The sequence below is a fragment of the Hylaeus volcanicus genome, chromosome 5 (assembly GCF_026283585.1).
Source record: "Hylaeus volcanicus isolate JK05 chromosome 5, UHH_iyHylVolc1.0_haploid, whole genome shotgun sequence".
Classification (NCBI taxonomy): domain Eukaryota; kingdom Metazoa; phylum Arthropoda; class Insecta; order Hymenoptera; family Colletidae; genus Hylaeus; species Hylaeus volcanicus.
The window spans coordinates 2,523,913-2,543,340 of record NC_071980.1 but is presented as its reverse complement, the minus strand read 5'-3'; the positions used below and the strand labels follow the sequence as shown (position 1 = coordinate 2,543,340).

The following is a 19,428-nucleotide window of genomic DNA, read 5'->3' as shown; positions in this document are numbered from 1 at the left end:
TTATTCTTCGTAGTATTGATTTGACATTTACTTTTATTGATATAGTGGTTGTTATCATTAAATACATAAAGTAGGTGTCAATGATTTTCGTATTTACAAAAACAACACGTTCCAAAATATTTCGTTAATCGTTACTAACAATAAGTTTAGTTGCGATTATTAGCGTTCCAAATAAGTGTTAACTAATACGACACAATTTAATAATAGATAGAGCCTCTGCTATTTCGAGACAATATCACGCATACAAGATTAATTTTTACATAAATTCGAGTACGATTTTTTACGTATATATAGATAGATATTTAAGCACATCGCACGATATCTTGGAAATATTTGGGTTGCAATTAAAATATAGTCTCGTTAACTTAAATCCCGAAACGTTTTATTATCTTATACTTATCTACAAAATACCATTAAGTTAAACCATAAAAAATAAAAATCTTCAAACTTGTCGGTATATCGATAACATATACTAGATAATGCTTATGGATATCGAATACGTACTTACTTTCGAAGTAACATTGATATGCAGTCAGTACATTATTTATTAATAATAAAATATCCTACACAACGATATTATCTTTCAAAATAACATGAAAATTTAAATGTAATCGAGACAGAACTAACGATGCTCAAGCATTTTGACTATTCGTGATATATTACGTACTACAACGATTATACTGTTACTTTAAACATTTATTGATCACGCGGAACGAGCGTGATTGCAAAGAACTCTTTTGCATTAGACAGTCAAAGGTGCCTGCTCGAACAGAATTAATTTCCTCGGAATACTTTTCCATTTAAGAAAAGCAAACGAATGAAATCGAATATTAGTTTAAATTAAATTTCGTTTCTTCCGAATCCTTTCGTCTTATGAATGCCTTCGAATGTCGTACACTTAAAGCGATAAGCGAAAACTGTGTTCGAAAAGAATATGATACAAGTTGCGTCGCGTTTTATGCACGTTGATTAAATAAAACAAAGGGAAATGAAATTCCAATGAAATCTGAACACACTTCGTACACGATACATCAATGTTAAAGTTCTTAATCTACCGATACGAGGTAACGTTGCTAACTAAGACAGTATCGTCGAGAATCTAACGCCTATTCAGACAGAGGAACATGAGAGACTATTTCGCCGATATTAAGTGAATAAATTATTTCAGTCTGTGCTCGGTTTCAACGTAATCTAAACGGTATCCGAACTGTGTTTGGAAGCAGCGCGTCGAAACACTTGTATGATTAACTCTTTATTCGACAAACCAAAGAAATCAATTCGTGAGTCTGTAAGTTATTTTAAACAACGAGTAGAGTATATAAAATATATACAAAACTTATACGCAATCGTAACGTGCGCGAAAAAGTCGGTTTCGGAGAGTTAATTCGAAGCTACCAAATAAAGAGTTAAACATGTACCGCTGCATCGGGTGCAACGTTTCATGGTTTCAGGAGAACTTCTTCGCTCGCTAAGTTACTGATTTTGCCAGGGATCGGCGATAGAACGTCCGTTAGACTTTGGGGACCGTTGCTGGGCCCGTCTCCTAAAAATGCACCGTATCCTTGTCTTTGTGGCAGGATCTGATCCACCCTTGGCTGGGAACGCTGCAGTTGAGTTCTGTTCGGGCGATGTCGCACTCGATTCCTCGAATCCGCTACTCTGTTGCTGTACAGAATATTTCAGTGTTAATTACATGCTTTCGTTTCGTTTAACTTCAATCACACGTTTTGATCGTGTTGGTTTTGGGTTCAGGAGTGAAAGATGTCTCTATCGCGTAGACGGAATTCCGCGAATTTCAACAATATCTTCTATATAGAAGTAGTATAATGCAATAAAAACGGCTACAAGATAAAAAGACAGACCTTCCATCGCGAGTACGCGGTATACCTTTTTAGTCGGCACAATGGGTTGAAGGGGTGGAAACAGATCCACACTATAAACGGGATTTTTGGTCCAGGCAACTCGTGTATTTTCGTACGAAACGTTATCAAATAATTGTATTTAAAATGATCGATTCCGCGACCATACAGAGCTTTTACAATTCGATATCTAGGTCAAGAAGCACAGCCAGATGCCATTTATCGTATATCAATTTCACGTTTGGAGCTAGGTAAAAGCGACACGATAAATGTTCCGTCGATGGTTTCGGAATAAACTGACAGACTTTTATTTCAAAACAAAATTTTAGTCTCGCAGAAATTTTCACGGGTTGATCAGTCTATCAGTAATCTTTGGAAGATGGTATAAGGCTGTGGAGAGCGATACAAAGCCATTAAAAGCCATTTTTTTTGTTACTAATAAAAAAAAAGTAGAAAAATTGTTCGCAAAGATAAAAGTGTGGGAAATCTTACTTGGATGGTGGCCGTGCTCCCATATTCATGCCATGGTTCCAGTCGTTGTTCGTATTCCGTTCCGTCCAAGGTTCTCTCGGTTTCGAACGTTGTTTATTTCGTCTTCCCGGTTTTTGGGCATCCTTCGAATACTTTTTGCCCTTTTTACGGGGCTTTAATCTTTGGTTTTGCGGCGCGAACGGGTCCGTGGTCTTCTTCTTGCGTCTCCTGGCTAAATTTTAAACAATTTCAACGTTTTTCGTTCGTTCGCGCCGGGTCGCAAAGATATATCGGGGAATTGCGCGATAGCCGGAGTATTTTCTCAGGGGGTTCCTCATTTCGCATGCAGAACGGTACTCGAATTTCGAAGTCGTAACATCTGCCTCGCGTATAAAAGTCGATGTAGAGAAATTCGACAACATCTTACCAACACGGCCAGCTGGCACTTCGCAAACGAAATGCTTTCGTTCGACGCAGCTTCGTGGACTCCATTTATATTTTAGGTTGGGGTCGATCGTGATGCAATGCCATGCATATTGGCCGGATTGGGGCTCGCCGAAATTTTGGAAATCCATTTTTTCGCCGGTCACGCCCCATTCCCAATCCATTTTCTGCCAGTTGTATATGCCACCGATCCATCTCTCTAATTTCGCTGAAATAGACACTCGAATGTATTCGTCGACTAAAACCGCGAACGATACTCTCGTACAAAATATAATCATCAACTCGAGTAATCGTGTGCCTCAAGGAGTTAAAGTATTGCTCGAGTAATAGAAATCTGATATTAAACCAGTGAACCTAGTGTCAATAATAAGATGAAAATTTCGGTTTAGTTGCGATCCGGAGCAACGGTCGTGCAATTCGTTTATTTGTATCGAATGAAGTTCTACTCACTGAATTGATCGCCCATCAAGTATTTTCTCAGCGTCCTATCCTTCCCATTTCTGTCGAGAACTGCCAGAGTTGCATTTCTATCTTTGCAATGAAAATGGGCATCTCTCCAGGGTGCCGTGCCTCCGCTTAGATAATAGCAATATCTTTTCAATCGGAAGAACCCGATAGGGCAAGCAAAACGTCTTATAGGTTCTTTCTGTCGGCCGTTTCCTGGCTGGTTCGCGACTGGTGAACTAATACTGACGTTGTAAGGTTGTACCGCGGCGGCCGATACGCCTAGAAAATCATTCGAAGCGCGCGACTATTAAAACTTGCAAGCATCTGTTTTATGTACTAGTCTCTAAAACTAAAGAGCTTATAAACTTGAAACGAATCAACCCTCTGCGGGGACATTGAACGATGTTTATTAAAAACAAATAGGGATTGATTGGTCTCGCGAATGAAATTGTTCTCCGTTGGTTCGCGAACGCGTGTGGAATGTGGCTTTACAAAATGGCCGTGCCAGCGAGGAACGCGTAACAAACTCGAAACTCTGTACAATAGTTGGTGTACTGATATATAAAAAAAAGCGACCGTTACGCGCAGCGACGCGTGTCCGTAAGAAATGAACGAAACAAAAATATCGAAGGAAACCTATTCAATTAATTTTCCTTTGATTAATTTCTTGCGATCACGCGCTACTGCGCACAACGGGTTTATTTTATTTTTCGTTTCAGCCGGAGGAACGGTGGAATAGAACTCGACGTTTTAATAAAAGTGTAATTGACTTTATCATAACTATTGTATGTAGCGTCAGAGGTGTTACGCGTTTCTTAATTGCGCGAAGAATTCGCAAAGTCTTGCAGCCATTGCGATTTCTGCTATCGTTCTGAAACATTTTAATTTATTGCGTTACGTTTATTTCATATTCGACTGAAAAAGAACGAGATTTTTAGTCGTACGCGCGATTTCAATTTATACAGTTTTAATTCAACCGCATAACCGGCGTCGCACGTGCGACAATTGCAGGTAGCAATATGCAACGGCAAATTCATTACGTCACTCGACGCTGTAATATATGGTGAGCGAAGTGGTTCAGTGTTACGGTCGTTCCCTTTGCATGGAGTAATTTCTTTCATCTCCCGGCTCTCCTTTTATGGAGACAATCGGAGGTTCTCGAATAAAATATCGGATCGCGGGTTGGATAAATCTTCGCGGTGTTCGTTCCGAATGGATTCATTTGTATCTCTTGTCCTTGAATTCCATTTAAAGATTATATAACTGTGTTTCACGGATGAACGATTTGCAAATGGTTGCGTTATTCGGTTGAAATTAGTTTTACGAACGGCGTGTATCGAAAGAATAGGTGATAAAGTTCAGACCCCTGATAGTAGACTAAATCGTTCCAAATCAAATTTGCATATTTTCTTTGATAACTTTGGAGAATTTGTTTTGGTGTCTATTTTGCAAGATTCGCGTGGCTCTGAATGTTGTGACGGTTCAGGTGATTTTCGCAATGTTTTCTTTAACAGTGCGAGCAAATGTATTTCGGGTCGATTATGTTTCTGAGATATGTTAAATCGATGTTTAGAGATAACACGGACAAGTTTATTTCTTCGCGGTTCTAGCGCTAATGTCTAATCGTCGTGCGAGAATGTATGTTTTTCTTACACGCGGTACCGTCCGCTAAGAAGGTTAATAGTCTCTGGTATTTATTAATAGTTGCGTGACAATCTATCTAAACAGAAACGTATGATCGCTACTTTAGTTCACCCCATTGGCGCACCCAACATAACTACAGGCGAGCCAACTAAACAGCTCGTGGCTCGTAAAGAATATCGTAAAAGAAAATTAATTGCACCGAAAAGGACTTTATCCTTTAGTCATGCGGTGCATGACGCTTTCTCCTTGTTCAAAGAAATACGTACGACGTATGGATGTCGTCATTTTTGATTCATAAATCGTTTTAAAGATATGACTTTTTAGAGCATGGCTTCAGGGTCGAGTTCTCCGAGTATATCTTCTTTCGCTTCTTGTTAAAATGTTAGAACGGAGGAGTACCCTTCTAAATTGTATTAGGAAAATTGCAATTGTCGATGCGATGATTATCGCTAATTGGTATCAGCATAAAACAGAGGACGTTTTCTTACTGGAACCGGTTGGTCGATAATAACGCTCAAGTGGGCTTTTACAGCATCTCTCTCAAGTGCTAACGCGAATTATACTTCCGCGTATCGTGGAGTGTTCCTAACCCAGTTCAATGCGTTTGATGTTGTCCGATTCACGGAGCGTGGATGATATCTAAGGAACTTATGCGGTTGTAATGGCGCACCGTGTGTGTACAGCAATTGCCACCACGACGAGATGACAATTCCATGTTCTAGTCGGGTGTAGCATTTCATTTTATCCCTAGAACGTTTGGTTTGACAGATGTAAGGAAGCTCGTATATGCTTTCGAAACGAAACGTAAAATTCTTTCGACTGACATCAACGAACCGAGGCGTGTTACGTGAACTTTACGTGTTACAATCGTGTAAAATATTTTTTAGGTCACGTGCCGCGGTTTTTTCTGCGAAAGTGAAACTCTTTTCTGCATGTCGCGTTTATCGCGACTTACAGTCACTTTGTTGCTTTCAATTAAAGAAAACGCGAAAATATTTTTTCGTCGCGTACCTTGCCTTTTTACTTAAAGTAAAATTGTGTCGCCGTTTTTAATCGTCACGAAAGCAACCGTTCCATTACTGTTTCGCTTAAAGTCGTTTGTTCGTCTCACTGAAAGCTTCGAGCATGTTCTTTCTAGCATTGCGTTCAAAGTAAGTCCGCAACTCGCAGCGGTTTAGCGTTTCATTTCTGTTATCGCGGAAGCCTTTATGCACGCGATTCCGAAATGCGTGGTAACACCTTTAAATTCTCGACGACCCGGTTTTTATTCCATACGGCGAACGCGCGTTACGATATCGAAGTATTCTTGTTTCGTTCGTGTTATCGATACCCTGCGAAGCGATATTAATTAACTAAAAGGGAACCTAAGGTAAAGCTCCAAACGTAGCGTTTTTTGTTTTAAATCTGCTGATTTGGAAAAACATTTTATCGATCGATAATCGACAAAGCCGAGGACGTTTCTTTTATTTCGCTATTTTTTATTTCGTATTTTAAATCGAAACAAATTACGCGCGAACATCGAATACTGCCCCGGAAACGTTTACACACGCGTCGAGTAATATTCGGCGCACATCTCGTTCGCGCGTTTTCTTTTACGCGAATCATAAACGACACGCGGCGCGTACGCGACCGTTGGCTTCATTTTTGCTCGCGTACATTTGCAGTCGCGCTGGACCAGGGCATCATCGATATTTCTACTTACGTATATTCGATGTAAATCCACCTTTCAGCGGATTTCATCCGCAAATGGTCCCGTCGTTCCAAGCATGTTATGGCAAACAAGCGACCGATATAATCGAACCACGTATGTCGAGCTTTTCCGTTCCAGACTTTAACTTTCACGCGGTTCGCACACAATTTATTCGGAAATTTCTGATATTCGTCTTCGTTACGCGCCAAGGTTTGACGTTTTATTCGTCTCGAGTACTCCCAAAACGTGTTTCCATGCTTGTTGTACATTTCCACGCGATAAGGGACGTTATTTATTGTAATTAGCCTGCAAATTGTACGCATTTGTAGCATATGCAAATGTAGCAAATATGTACACTTAAGCAAAATTAAATGTTAACTATAATTTATTGCTGTATGTAACAAATGCACATATGTTTTGCATATATTTTCCATACCAACGTACTCCATGGAATTCTAGCACAATGTGGCTATAAAATTTGTACTCTTAAGAAAAAATCCTATTAGTGAAATGCTGGTTACAGTGTAGTTATAGTCGTATTATTTCGTTGTAGATCGCGTTTATTTTTGTTCGTTCACGAACGATTAGTTAGGCAAGGGGAGAATTCGGCGTTCCTAAGCAAAATTGAACAAAGTTTCAGCTCGGGTTTTATTTCTGCTTCGGTAGTTGCAAATAGCAGGACAACGATCAAGGTGCAAATGCTCGTATAGATAAACGATCAAGCGATACATAATTCTAGGTCATATCGGAAATACCGGGCACCGTTGCAAATATTGCTTCGAATTCTCTATTTCAAACAGTCGTCCACTATGTAAATATTATATTTCGAGGTAATATTTACGAAATTATTTCTAAAAAAAAAAAAAAAATTCAATTTATAGTAAAACAAACCGTAGCTGCTCCGAAGTGTTCGATATTCTAGTGTTTATCTATTTCGTAATCGCCGAACTTCAGGTTGTTTTCTGTCGAGTGTAGGTACAAAGATAACGGCAAGTAACTTATCAGAACTTTACAATTTTACAAAGTCAATGTGTTAGATCCGTTTTAACTATTCCCGTATCAGCGAATATTTACGTTACGGAGCAAACGAAAAGTGCATTTTCGAACCAGCTCGTATGTAAATTACGGTTAGGTATTTAGGTGACATTAGGTGTTTTCAGGAACGCCCGATTCGTGAACTTTGATAATCGAGTTACGCCAGTCTCGACGATGTCGGTTATTAGCATTCGCATATTATTGCGATAATTATTTCTATTTGCGATCTTGTTGCTACAAGTGGCGTGCGCAATTCGCGCGCATTCATGCGCGTGACGCGTTCATGAATAATGCGGGTGTAGATCTTCCCACGATTTTTACTTTCATTCATTCGCGAAAGAGCGCCAGGACACATATAGCACAAGGTTATGCCTGCTGAACTTAACGATCGTATAATAATTCTAATATTTAAGCGCGGTATGCGATTGGTTTGCATCGTGTCTCTTGCCAATATGTCATTAGAGTGTTTCTGAAACGATAGGGAGTAGCGTGATCTATGCATTCGTCATTGACTCTATCGTGTAGGGGCCGGAGAAAATTTTCTTGTTACAATGGTTATCTTTTATTTAATGTATAAATTTTAGATAACTTTGACGAATATTTATGGAACCGGCATGAATGGCTATCATAGAGAATCTTGAATTATTAATGAGTGAGATACATAGGATTAACGGGCTTTTCAATGAATCACGAGGTTGACATAGCACTTTCTTATCGGAATATTGTTGTACTGTGCCTTTTCGTTTCGGCTATGTAATCTATTAATCGAGTTGTAAAATTATTATATTTTCAGCAACGCTATCGAATAATTTAAAAAATCATCGTAGATCTACGCTTAGCTTTTCATGAAGTTTAATTACGAGAATTTAGGGTGAATATTCGTGTTAGAATATACAGAATATACGTATACTGGTTAATTAAGCTTTCGAATCGAATCGATTAGTCGCTGATTATGTTAAACGTTTGGCGTTTGTGGTACATCGAAATTACAAATTTTAATTATTGTTTATAAATGTCACGGATATTTATCAAATAATTTTACTTTTAAACAGACATCGATGGTTGGTACCGAGCGTTTTCGGTTTTAATATTTATTTTGCAAGTGCATCGCGTGCAGTCAGCTTGAGAGTACTCGAGTTCATGGTATAAAAGCTTAATTAGGGAATTCCATTTTGCAAAGTAAGTTCGGTACGTGTCTCTAACATATGTAACTCCTGCCAGGAGAGGATCCTGAAAATTCCATAATTTAATGCTCAACGTTTTTAACGATGAAAATTTTCTCGGTGTCGCGCTATTTTTGTGACACATTCGTGATACGTTTCAATACCATCGTATCTGGTCTTCTGCGTGCAAGATTCGTGTACCCTCTAACAGAAATAGATGGCCGATCTGTTCAGTTCGGGCTTCTAGGTATTCAATAGTATGTGTGGCCTTATTTTTTATTGGGCCTATGTCAGGTTATGCAACGAAATTTCCGAGTACCCGAATCTCTTGGAATGCAAACCGATCAACTTCATTTACTGCCAATTTCTCAGCTTTAAATAAAATTAAAAAAAAAAATATATTAACAGACAAGCGTGTAACAATATCCAACAACACAATTTTTTAATAGTCAGAGCATAATCTCAAAAATTGTCTGGACTGCAACACTCTCTTTCGTTATCGAAAGTAATATTTAATATAAATTGTTCTCTGCTCCTGACATCACGAAGGTGTTGGTTTCCTTTCTGAGAGACTCGCATGGCTATCGATTAAGCAATATATTCCCCGTTTGTTTTACGATGTCAGATTCAGGCACTCTAATATGGTACCAGGAAAGAAATATAGCACTATAAATATAGCGTGCACAAATAGATAGATCCTCGACGTGAAATTGCCGGGTCAAAATTTCATTACGAGACCTTACGTTTATTCTTCTACTGTTCCGAAGAAGATAATTCGCTTCCCAGAAACTAAATCATTACGAGCATTACATAAATTTCTTTTCGTAATAAAATTATCTGAAGCGTTGAATTAGTTTTTCTTTTGTCGCCGTAACGAGCAACATTTACCATTACTTTTTCTTTTATTCAGGTCATCATGTATCACGTAACGCATTAAGTTTATGTACAACGTGTACGTATTAATTTATCGTACACGAGCATAGGTAAAATTTAATATTTTACGTCGATAACGATTAGGATGACACGCACAGAATTTATTCAGATGATCCGGCGTGTTATTTATTTACTTTCCTATGCACAAATAAATTACTGCCGCGTGAATCGTTCCGGATATCGGGTTCTCGACGGTCGAGCACGATACCGATTATACCATCGCTTCTACTTTATTATCTCATAATGCTTTGAATACTTCATGTTCGGAGATAGGAATCTCGAGTTGCGTTATCATGTCGCCCGGTTTCTCCCAAGACCCGTCGTTAGTCGCGATTATTTCTACTGTACTAATTAACGTAGCGCGTAACCGCCGATAAGCACACGTTGCGAATGCATCCTTTTGCGTTTAATAACTTACATGTCGCGTGAGGCAAACCCTAAACCGTTTATTTTCGTGCCGTTAACTACGTCACAAATGCTCTGTTTATCGCGTAATTCCTATCGATACAAAGTAAACCTATTTTCTTGCGAAATGATAGTAAATAAAACAGAGAATCACGAGAAATTATTCAGAGAGAATTTGTATACAAATTGTTGACCTTCCTTCGAGGAAATTTACATCGGTTCGAATTTAAAGTGGCTTGTCATAACAAGTCTTGTCAACAACAACGGAAGCTTCTATTCTTACGTACTCACGAAATTTATCCAGAGTATCACTCATGCGGCGAACGATAGGCCAAATGAGAAAGCGCCTATTTGTTCGAAATCTAATCTAGATACAGGAAGTTTTTTTTACTTTTAAACGTTCGTTCCTGTAATTGGCATTTCGATTTCGATTGGCATCTCTGAATTAATAAAAGTACAACTTAGCACACTTCTCAGTTGCCCTATATTCGAGATGGTTGGAACTTTTCTCGTAAGCGCTTTTCTCTATGCAATTTGATAATTAGCTCCCCTTTATCGTCTCCTTTAACCTCGAAGCCCTTTTCAAAAGATTCCATTTCAAAGGACTTCCACGAATTACACGCTGTATGTACACTGTTACGACGAGATTATAACCCCCTCCTCCAAAAAAGATCGAGTTCATTTTTCGCTAGTTTTCAGAATCCAACGCCTAGTTTAGGTTTTCGAGTCGAATTCCACGAAAACCAGCCGGATTATTCACTAAAAAGAAAAACCTGAAGAATTCATTTTTCAATTCATCAACCCCGCGGTCTACCAGATTGCACCGCCACCCTTGTTCCCCTTCTCCGTTTCACTCGGAATAAAAAAATTACACGCCGAAAGCTTCGCTTTACCTGTGGCGCAAAGGATCAGAATCAAGCAACTCCGCATGGTTCCCAACTTTGTCTCGATTTACTCGCCGAAGTCGTCGATGCACAGACGCGAAGCTTCGAACAGAATCGTCCTCATCCTCGTTCACGGCTTGCACTTCGGTGTTCGCATCGGGGCGACCACCTCTCACCTGTCGTGTCGAACCGAAACCGTGGCCTGATCAACAGGAGACCCCCGTTGATCGCGATCGATCGACGCCGTGCGCGAAAGTTAGACCGAAACGCGGCTAGACGTTACCGCTGTGGAGGTTCGCGAGCGACTGAAGCTGCTGCTTCCATTCCGCTCGTCGTCAAGGTACGAGCGTAGCTTTCGATCCGGACTCGCGCTTCCCCCTGCGTGTGCCCGCATACTTTCTCGATCTCTTGGCATTTTTCAGGGTCCTCCCTAGCCAGCTGTGCGCATTCATTTCGTTTCGTTTGTCAAACGTCGACGGGGGTATTCGCGACACTCGACATCGGAAGGATTTTTCGCGAATTTCGTCCCTCGAGCTGCCCCCGAGAAAATTGGATCGCGCGTTTCCCCCAAGTTCGAGCAAGTTCGGACATCTCGCACCTTCCTGCGCGTGGAGATCGAATCGTTTCGTCGCGGGGGATCGGACACTGGCTGATTTCTCCGCTTTCGTCGGTGGTCCTGAACTTTTTCCAACTCGCGACGATAGTTTGGGAGACGATTCCTCGTTTTTGCTGGAACGAAATATGTTAGGAAATGGTGTCCAGCAAATACAGTCACTCGTTTTCATATTCGGACACTAATATCGTGAACGAAATTGGACCCAATCTATGATAATAAACACTGAATATATATCGAGACATCGAGTTGGCACTATTGTAAATGATTCATGGTATAAAACGGTGAAAGAAGTAACCAGTCTCGCAACGGTATCTTATGATCAACCTTTAATGTCAACTACCCGATGTACCTTGTAAGACTGAATATACAAGTTGACTGGAATAGAGGATGGACACATCCACAGCCTCGTCCACGTCGACTATCGATTAAAGATTGATGCCACGAAGAGACGACTTTCGAATTAATCTCTTAAGACGAGAAGATCGATGCAGTTTTCGAATGTAGCTCAAACAAGTTCGAACCGTAGTTCGGATAGCGTATCTCATGGATCACCATATTTTTTTTTGTTTTTTTTTTTTTTATAAAATGAGCGCGAATCACGACTATCGCGCTTTCGTATAAATCCGAGTATCGCACCTGAAAGGTAAAAACGAGATCGATCTGCACTGGGGAATTCGCGTCGTCGTCGGTGATTTTTCATCGCGCCGACCGCAATCGATACGGAAACGCGGGAACCTGGGTGAAATACGAGAGTACGAAGAATTCACGCGGCAGGAAGAATCGGGTTGGCCTGGGATGTATAGAAGTACCATCGTCGGGTCATTAATATTCACGTCGAGTAAGCGAACGGAACGGTAACAGCCGACAAAGTGTCCCGAGTCGTACCCCTCTAATTGGGACAACTTCTTTCGAGTTCGCGAAGATTTCACGGTTGAAAGTAACGCTAGAAATTCGTCACTCAGTTCCCGCCGAACGCACGTCACGTTTTTTCGTGAAGTGACGTGTGATTAGCTTATTGTTTCGGCTGTGGAGTAACAGAACGCGCTTCGAAGTTCTCGAAACGGGCGGGAAGGCACTCGTTCGTTGCGACACGCGAGTCGATCGATAATGTTTTTTAACCGACTTCTTTTTTTTTTTTTTTTGTGATTGATTGTGTTTACGATCGAGAATGACACGCCGGCATGCATGATGTCATCTTACGATAATTAAACCGTCAAGTGGAAGCATTTATACAACAGTGACAACGTGAATGACGAACAAATTAATTGCAAATTATGATTGATAAGCCTTTTCTACGCGGGTAGTAAAAAGTACAATGCACATCCCGTGCGTTCCATGTGAACGCGGATGGCTTGCAGGTTACATCACCGCGAAAGAAGACGAACCAGCTCAGGTTTGGCATTTGCCATCAGTCAAGGATGAGCAAATTTGAAATTGAAATCGTGATCGTTTGGCGGTTACACGTTTTCATGGGTACCCTGTACCATTGAGGGTATTATAAATAATCGGTGGCTGTATATGGCACTACGGAAAGTAGCACGGCGATTCCAATTATGCAAGTGAATTGCGATGATGCGTTGCATAATTTTTTGGAAGACTGGCCGTATGCGCGCAGCGTTTAAACGGCTCGAGTGCATTTTAATCGCCGTGTCGAAAGGGAGGCTTGCAAGGTGCAGCTCGGTGCTTGCTATCAAGCGGCTTATAGGTTCGACGAAACACGAAGTTACCTCGAGTATGTTTCAAAGATTCACGAATCCGAAAGCATCATTACAAAATAAACGAAACGTAGATGAATAAACGAGTGCGCGCCGCGATAAATTTGTTGCTCCTTTGGTTATCCCCGATAATACGTTACGAAATGAGCATTTTCCTGCAGCACGCGGAGCAGCTTAATTTTAATTTAAAGCAGCTTAAAGTAGCTAAAATTAAGCTGCTCTGTATAGTCAATAAATACTCATCTTGCAGCACACTGTCAGCGGTAATCAAAGAAGCTGTATATTTATTGAAATTATCTACTGGAACAGTATAACCCATTAATGGCTGGAGCCGCCATTTGGGAATTCTGAATTGGTAAGTTGCGATACGAATGCATTCATATTTTTATACTTTGAACAAATAAACTAAGAAATAATATTAATAAAGAATTAGGTTATTTTAAGATAAAAATAAGCTTCTATGGCTTCATAAATTCTAACGTACTTCGCAATAATTGCACCAACAGCTTCGAGTTAAACATTTCTTCATGGCCCGGTTACACATCGGGGCCCGCGTTAATTTCTTCGACAAATATGACAGCTGTCGTTTTCCGGAGCGAGCACGTTGCAGATTCGCAATTTCCGCGCAAGAAGATCCGCGTAGAATGCATACTTTCCGGTAAAACGCTTTTTCTACCGCGCGCCTTGGTAACAGCTGAACAAATATCATTATCTTTATCTGTATTACCTCGTCCTTCAACTCAAATACCTTTTCTATGCGTGCCGGTGCATATGAGTTTTCGCGTTAACAAAAGTTCAAAATAGACGCACGTAGAGAGGCAGGATCATACGCATTCTTTCGTCGTTTGCAATCTGTTTTTTTTTACGGCACTTTTCTGCAGGTATACTCGGTATGCTTACCTCGTGGAATCTATTAACCGTGTTGCTGGTTGGCTGTTTACGGTTCTCAGTTTTGATAAGGGAAGGCTTTACATGTACCTGGTAACAGTACGCGGACGTAGAACAGCACGTCAGGTTAGATTAATACATACTAATGTAGAAAGTCCTCTTACAAGGTGTAGACTCTCTCTAAATAGACTGGTAGTTATAGTGTTAACCTGCACGAGAGGAACTTGCATTTCAACCTTTCGAAGTTTAAAGTTTAAATAATCATCGAAGGGAACCCTAATCAGGGATCGAAACATTTATATAAAGTAAACTACAGAAAATTGATCTCTTTTCGTACCTTGACCACCAGCATCCGTGTTAACCCCCTATGGGCCCGTGTAACTTTCGGATCGCATGCTAATATATCGGACTCGAAAATCGTAGGATAAATATAATTAACCGTGCAGTCTTCCGTTAATATTTTGTAGGTTCCAAATGGAGACTATTTCGGGCGTTGAAGATATTTTAGACTTTCGAACATTTCCGAGCCGACATTCCCAAGATTCATGAAGCGTGCCTTCCGCAGGTGTCGTTAATCATTGTTTGCATTCTAGCGAAATACTCCTTCGCGCCGTTTTTCATTTCTAACTCTGGACGGAATCCAGGAAAACCGAGTGGTTCCACGTTAATTCATATTTACTGTCACGGGCCGCCGTGTATTTTTATTATGCGCACCCTATTGCCGTCGGACGTTCGTACCCGATCCGAGGTTCGAGTCCAGTCGCACGATCCTATCTTAATTGCTTCGTTTCATTTCGCTTCATTTTCCCCTTGGACGTTTTTGCCCCGTTCTCGAGACGAACACGCCCGTTCATCTGTCGATTCGTTTCTCGTTTTGTACGATTGTAGTTTGCGCCTTAACAGGCTGTAATTTTCTCTTAATTATACGAATTACAATATCGAGACGGTGGCTCCCTGTTTCTCTTTTTCCACGTGATCTGAGCGATTCATTAAGACGCCTCTCTTGCGGAATAGTGGCCCACGTACGCGAGCAACGCGTTTTCGCTTACTTGGACTGGTGCACAGGATTACACGCGTCGCGCTTTTCGTTTCTCGTATTTAACTTTCAGACCTGAATTTTTTTTTCTCTCGTACTAGGACTAAAGTTAGTATGGAAAAAATTGAAAAAAAAAAAAGTATCCTAATAAAGTAGCTTTCCAAGAAAACTGGTGTTTTGCGTTTTTTAAAAGTATCCTTGCTATGAAACGAAGAAACGGGTCGAAATGAAGCGAATATAGCGTGTCTATATATCGCCATGGCTTATTTCCACGTGTTCGACTAACTATAACAGGAATAACCTTTTAACCTCGATTATGGAAAGTTTCAAAATTCGATATCGCACACGTCAATTTCGACGTCCATGCGCGCGATTAACTGTACCAATATTAGCCCTTTGCAATCGATAAAATTTCCCGGCGAACGAACTGCCTACTCGGAACAGGTAGACCGGCAAAAAATTGGTGCGCTCCTATTATGATGCCCTCGGGGGCTGTAGTTCGATTGTAACTGCAGTACGGGTTTAGCGATCTCGAGGCACCCGAGCTGTAGAGGCCCTGTTATGTACTAGTATACTACTGGTATCCCTAATGGGAGAATTATGAAGAGAGGTATCTAAGCAAATGCAAAGCACGAATTAACACTAAACCTACCGACATTTTATTTGTACCTATTTCTACCTCAATCGGTTAAATTACAGTATTTATTTGCGTTCGAGTCGTCTATTTAAAAAGAAAAAAAAAACATATACGTCCGTCGTCAGTCTCCGCACGCGGGTGTTTAATCCTCAGCAAGAGTTCACGGACGCAAATTGGCGTGGGAGCAAGTCAGGGTGAGACGTTTCCCTGAAAATTTACTTAACGTGACAGATGGCGACAACATGGCGTCGTAACGGGACCTTTCGAGTTTTATAAGAAACTTCGAATGGATTCGCCGGCGGGTCTTTCGGGCGCGGAAGGGTTAAACGACGTCGAGAAGGCGAGATAAAATCCGGTCGCGAACTACCCTTCAGAATGCACGGGGGACGTCGATAAATTTTCGCGACGACTTCGTTAACAGCGGAATTGTCTCCGTGAGATGTAATCCCCTCGAAAAATGATGCCTGAGCAATGCTCAGTGAGCACGCCCAACCTGGAAGAATAACGATTCGACGACGTTACGTGTTCTCTGGTCGAAGCGGTATCAATTGAACGTCGAACGTCCGACAGATGCGGATGTCAGATAAATGTCCCGTCTATTTAATTGGCACGCGACCGACCGTGTTCCACGGCCGGCCGCCGTCACGGTATTTTTGAAATAGGTTTACACCTAAGTTTCATTTACCGCGAGCTTCATACCGATATCGGGTTAGTAGAATCCTTAGCGAACTTCGACGATTAGATTTTTAAGGGTACCGCCAAAGTAAAAAAAAGGTCGTTTCATTATTGTCGATGTCCCGACGGAAGAAAGGGATTTTAACAAGCTCGTTAAAAAGCTCCCTGGTAGCTAGCCAAAAAACGTTGGAGGAATCGAGTATAAAGAGCGTTTTCAACTCGTCCGCCGTCCAAGTTCGTTGCGTTCGTGGGTAGTCCCGAGCGAATTTATTTTGCGAAATTAAATGATGCGAGCTCGGTATAAAATTCCGAACTTTCCGAAGGCTCGTTTCCATTTTGACTCGGGCGCTTTGTCACGGGGGGAGGTTACGCGTAGTCAAAGAACGTCGTCGAAATTGGATTAACGCAGTTTCAGTGCTCGTAAAGGGAGCCAATTCATGTCGTCGATGCATTGTCGAGAAGCATGGACGCGGCGAGAAATTGTATAGAAATAGATTTTTCATAAAATGTATCAGACGACGCGTGAAAGGTATACGTTTCGGTATTTGTTCGTCGCCAGTGAAAATTTGTATCAGTGGAACGGAACGATAGGTAGCATATTTTTTTTTTTTTTATCTAAAAATTGTTCAAGTTTCGGTGCCGTGCACTATGGAATTATTCGATTGTTATGTAGAACCTCTCGAGCTCGATGCGTTTCACTTCGATATGTATTCCAATATTTTCGTTTTAATTTGACGCTGCTTCGAAGTTATTTGCGATTTCACTGCGATCGTGACCTTTCAAATATTTAAATTTTCTAAAAATAATTTTTCTCTTTTTTTCGTACTCACACTAAAGTCAAATGGTATCCCTTTACGCTTTCACGATACCCTCAAAGCTCCTGTGCGTTCGATCGCTTTAAAGTTTCATACTCGAGTATCTTTCATTCCATTTCCTGGCATAACATTCCAAAAACTTCGACAAACTTCGCTGTAGCCTTGCTTATTATTCCTGAATAATTGTTAACCCGCAATAAAGCTTAGGCGTGCCCCAAATCTTTTAATGTTTCACATTCGTTGCGTGGGATACTCGGGATGTTTTATAGGGCGCGTTTAAAAATAATTTCCTGCGTTAAACCATTTGAATTGCGAATGCACGGGGTAGAGCAATTGAGCGAAATATTTTCGAAACAATTGTTTCGGAAACGGATTTAGATATCGATTTGCAGACTCGAGCACGTTGAATGTGTAACGTCTGCATTGTTGGAACACTGAAAATACAAATGACTCTGTAAGTGGTAACAATATGGTCATTCTACGCGAGAAAAATGAGTGCGAGGAAGGAAATGATTCACAAATTTACAAATGAATTTGTTTGAAATTACGTAGATTTTCATACAGAAAATCAAATGTTACAACGAGAGAATCAGGAATTACATCAAATTGTATAATTCATCGTGGCGTTTATGGTAGCAATAATATGGAAATGGACGCGCATGCAGTTTCCTGTAGAACTAATTGATATTCCACAAAATTTGATCCTCCACTTCGTACATTTACAATGTATAGAATCACGTTGTAACTATACCTTCAACTGTTCCAACTCATGAATTCGAGAACGGTACTTCCTGGAACAATTTTCCACGTGGCGTTCACCTAGACCGCTAATTCTTAACCACCGTGACCCAAAGCTGACACGGCTTGAAACGGTACGAGAGAGTTTACCGAATAAAAATCTTTTAGTAGTTTTACAACAGTAGATTTACTAAACTTTTATTACTTTCCAAAATTGGTACAGAAATATTATTTATTTCGTCTCTGTGTTCATTGAAGGAATTTGTCTAAATTAAATGATAGGTTTGATGTTTTCAAATGAATTTCTATATATTATATACATTTTTCATTATATTATGGATTAAATTTATCAATATATATATATTATTTAATTTAGACAAACTTCTTCAATAGACAGTATTTATGAGACTGACTGTAGATTACGGTTGGAATTCGACTAACAATTTAGACACTGAATATATACCAAACTCTGAGACTCATTTGCGATGCTCTTTGATGCATCCCTAACGAAGTCACCCTGATGATCTGAGGATGCCCGCAATCAAAGATGAAATTGTTAGATCTAGCGACCGTTATCGTTCCCTCCTATCGAATCGTCAGACTTCTCTCGCCTCGAGGTTATTTCGCCTCGTAGACCACACGTACAGAATGCGAATGCGTCGCCCATTAGATCTACCAAATAGATGCTTTACGAGCAATCTCCGATTATAGAAGCGGCATTCGGTTCATATATAATTTAAAAATAACCTCGAACCCATGAGAACGTAACTCTTCATCTACGCGATCGCCATTAGACGCTTGACGCTCGCAATAGCTCCTCAACGAACTTACGAATGGGTTTCTGTAATATGACCGTGGGAAAGTTACTTTGTTTTTCTCTTTCAGCTCTTACAGCGCTGTTACATAAATGTTCGTCTCGATTTGATTGCTATTTTAAGAGCAAAAATATTATGCACTATTATCAGTTATAAGTTCGAACAAGAAAGAACTGTATCGATTAGAAGTTACTCGATTCGTTACACAATCAGTTCAAAGATTATGTGCGCAATTGGGATCGAACGCTTTCGTTGTTTCCTCTCGAATTTAACGCAATTACGTTGTAAGTATGTATTTGAACGCTCGGTGTTCGAACACCGAATTCGAACGTAAGGTGTTATTTGAACGAATTACATCGTCACTCTCTAGTTCCTCGAATTTTCGTAAGTCGAATACTCGTAGCTAGAAATATCGGGAACTCGCCAGAAAGGTGAGCATCGTTCGTTTGCCGAAGGAATTTCGCCGAATGCTTTTCGGTGCAGTTACGCGCGGATCCCCGAAGAAATCCGCTTACAGG

The 19,428-nt window shown here is 40.5% G+C and overlaps 2 protein-coding genes across 2 annotated transcripts in view; one reads left to right on the top strand and one right to left on the bottom strand.

Annotated features, from left to right (window-relative positions):
- LOC128876376 (HIV Tat-specific factor 1 homolog) overlaps window positions 1–19,428 on the top strand; it is a 51,428-nt gene that overhangs the window by 1,668 nt on the left and 30,332 nt on the right. The gene's annotated exons all lie outside the window — the stretch shown is intronic.
- LOC128876377 (uncharacterized) lies at window positions 16–11,290 on the bottom strand. Its single transcript, XM_054122697.1, has 5 exons — window positions 10,985–11,290; window positions 3,225–3,500; window positions 2,758–2,982; window positions 2,352–2,562; window positions 16–1,665 (listed from the first exon to the last, which is right to left on the bottom strand). Exons 1-5 carry the CDS (start codon window positions 11,019–11,021, stop codon window positions 1,440–1,442), a joined length of 975 nt encoding a protein of 324 aa, XP_053978672.1. The 5' UTR covers window positions 11,022–11,290; the 3' UTR covers window positions 16–1,439.

Excerpts from the sequence above, each read along its gene's own strand:
- LOC128876377 (XM_054122697.1), bottom strand. The coding sequence starts at position 11,021 with ATGCGGAGTTGCTTGATTCTGATCCTTTGCGCCACAG. Across the intron at positions 3,501-10,984 it reads TCTGATCCTTTGCGCCACAG|GCGTATCGGCCGCCGCGGTA; the intron begins GTAAAGCGAAGC and ends ATGATTTTCTAG. Across the intron at positions 2,983-3,224 it reads CTTGATGGGCGATCAATTCA|CGAAATTAGAGAGATGGATC; the intron begins GTGAGTAGAACT and ends TGTCTATTTCAG.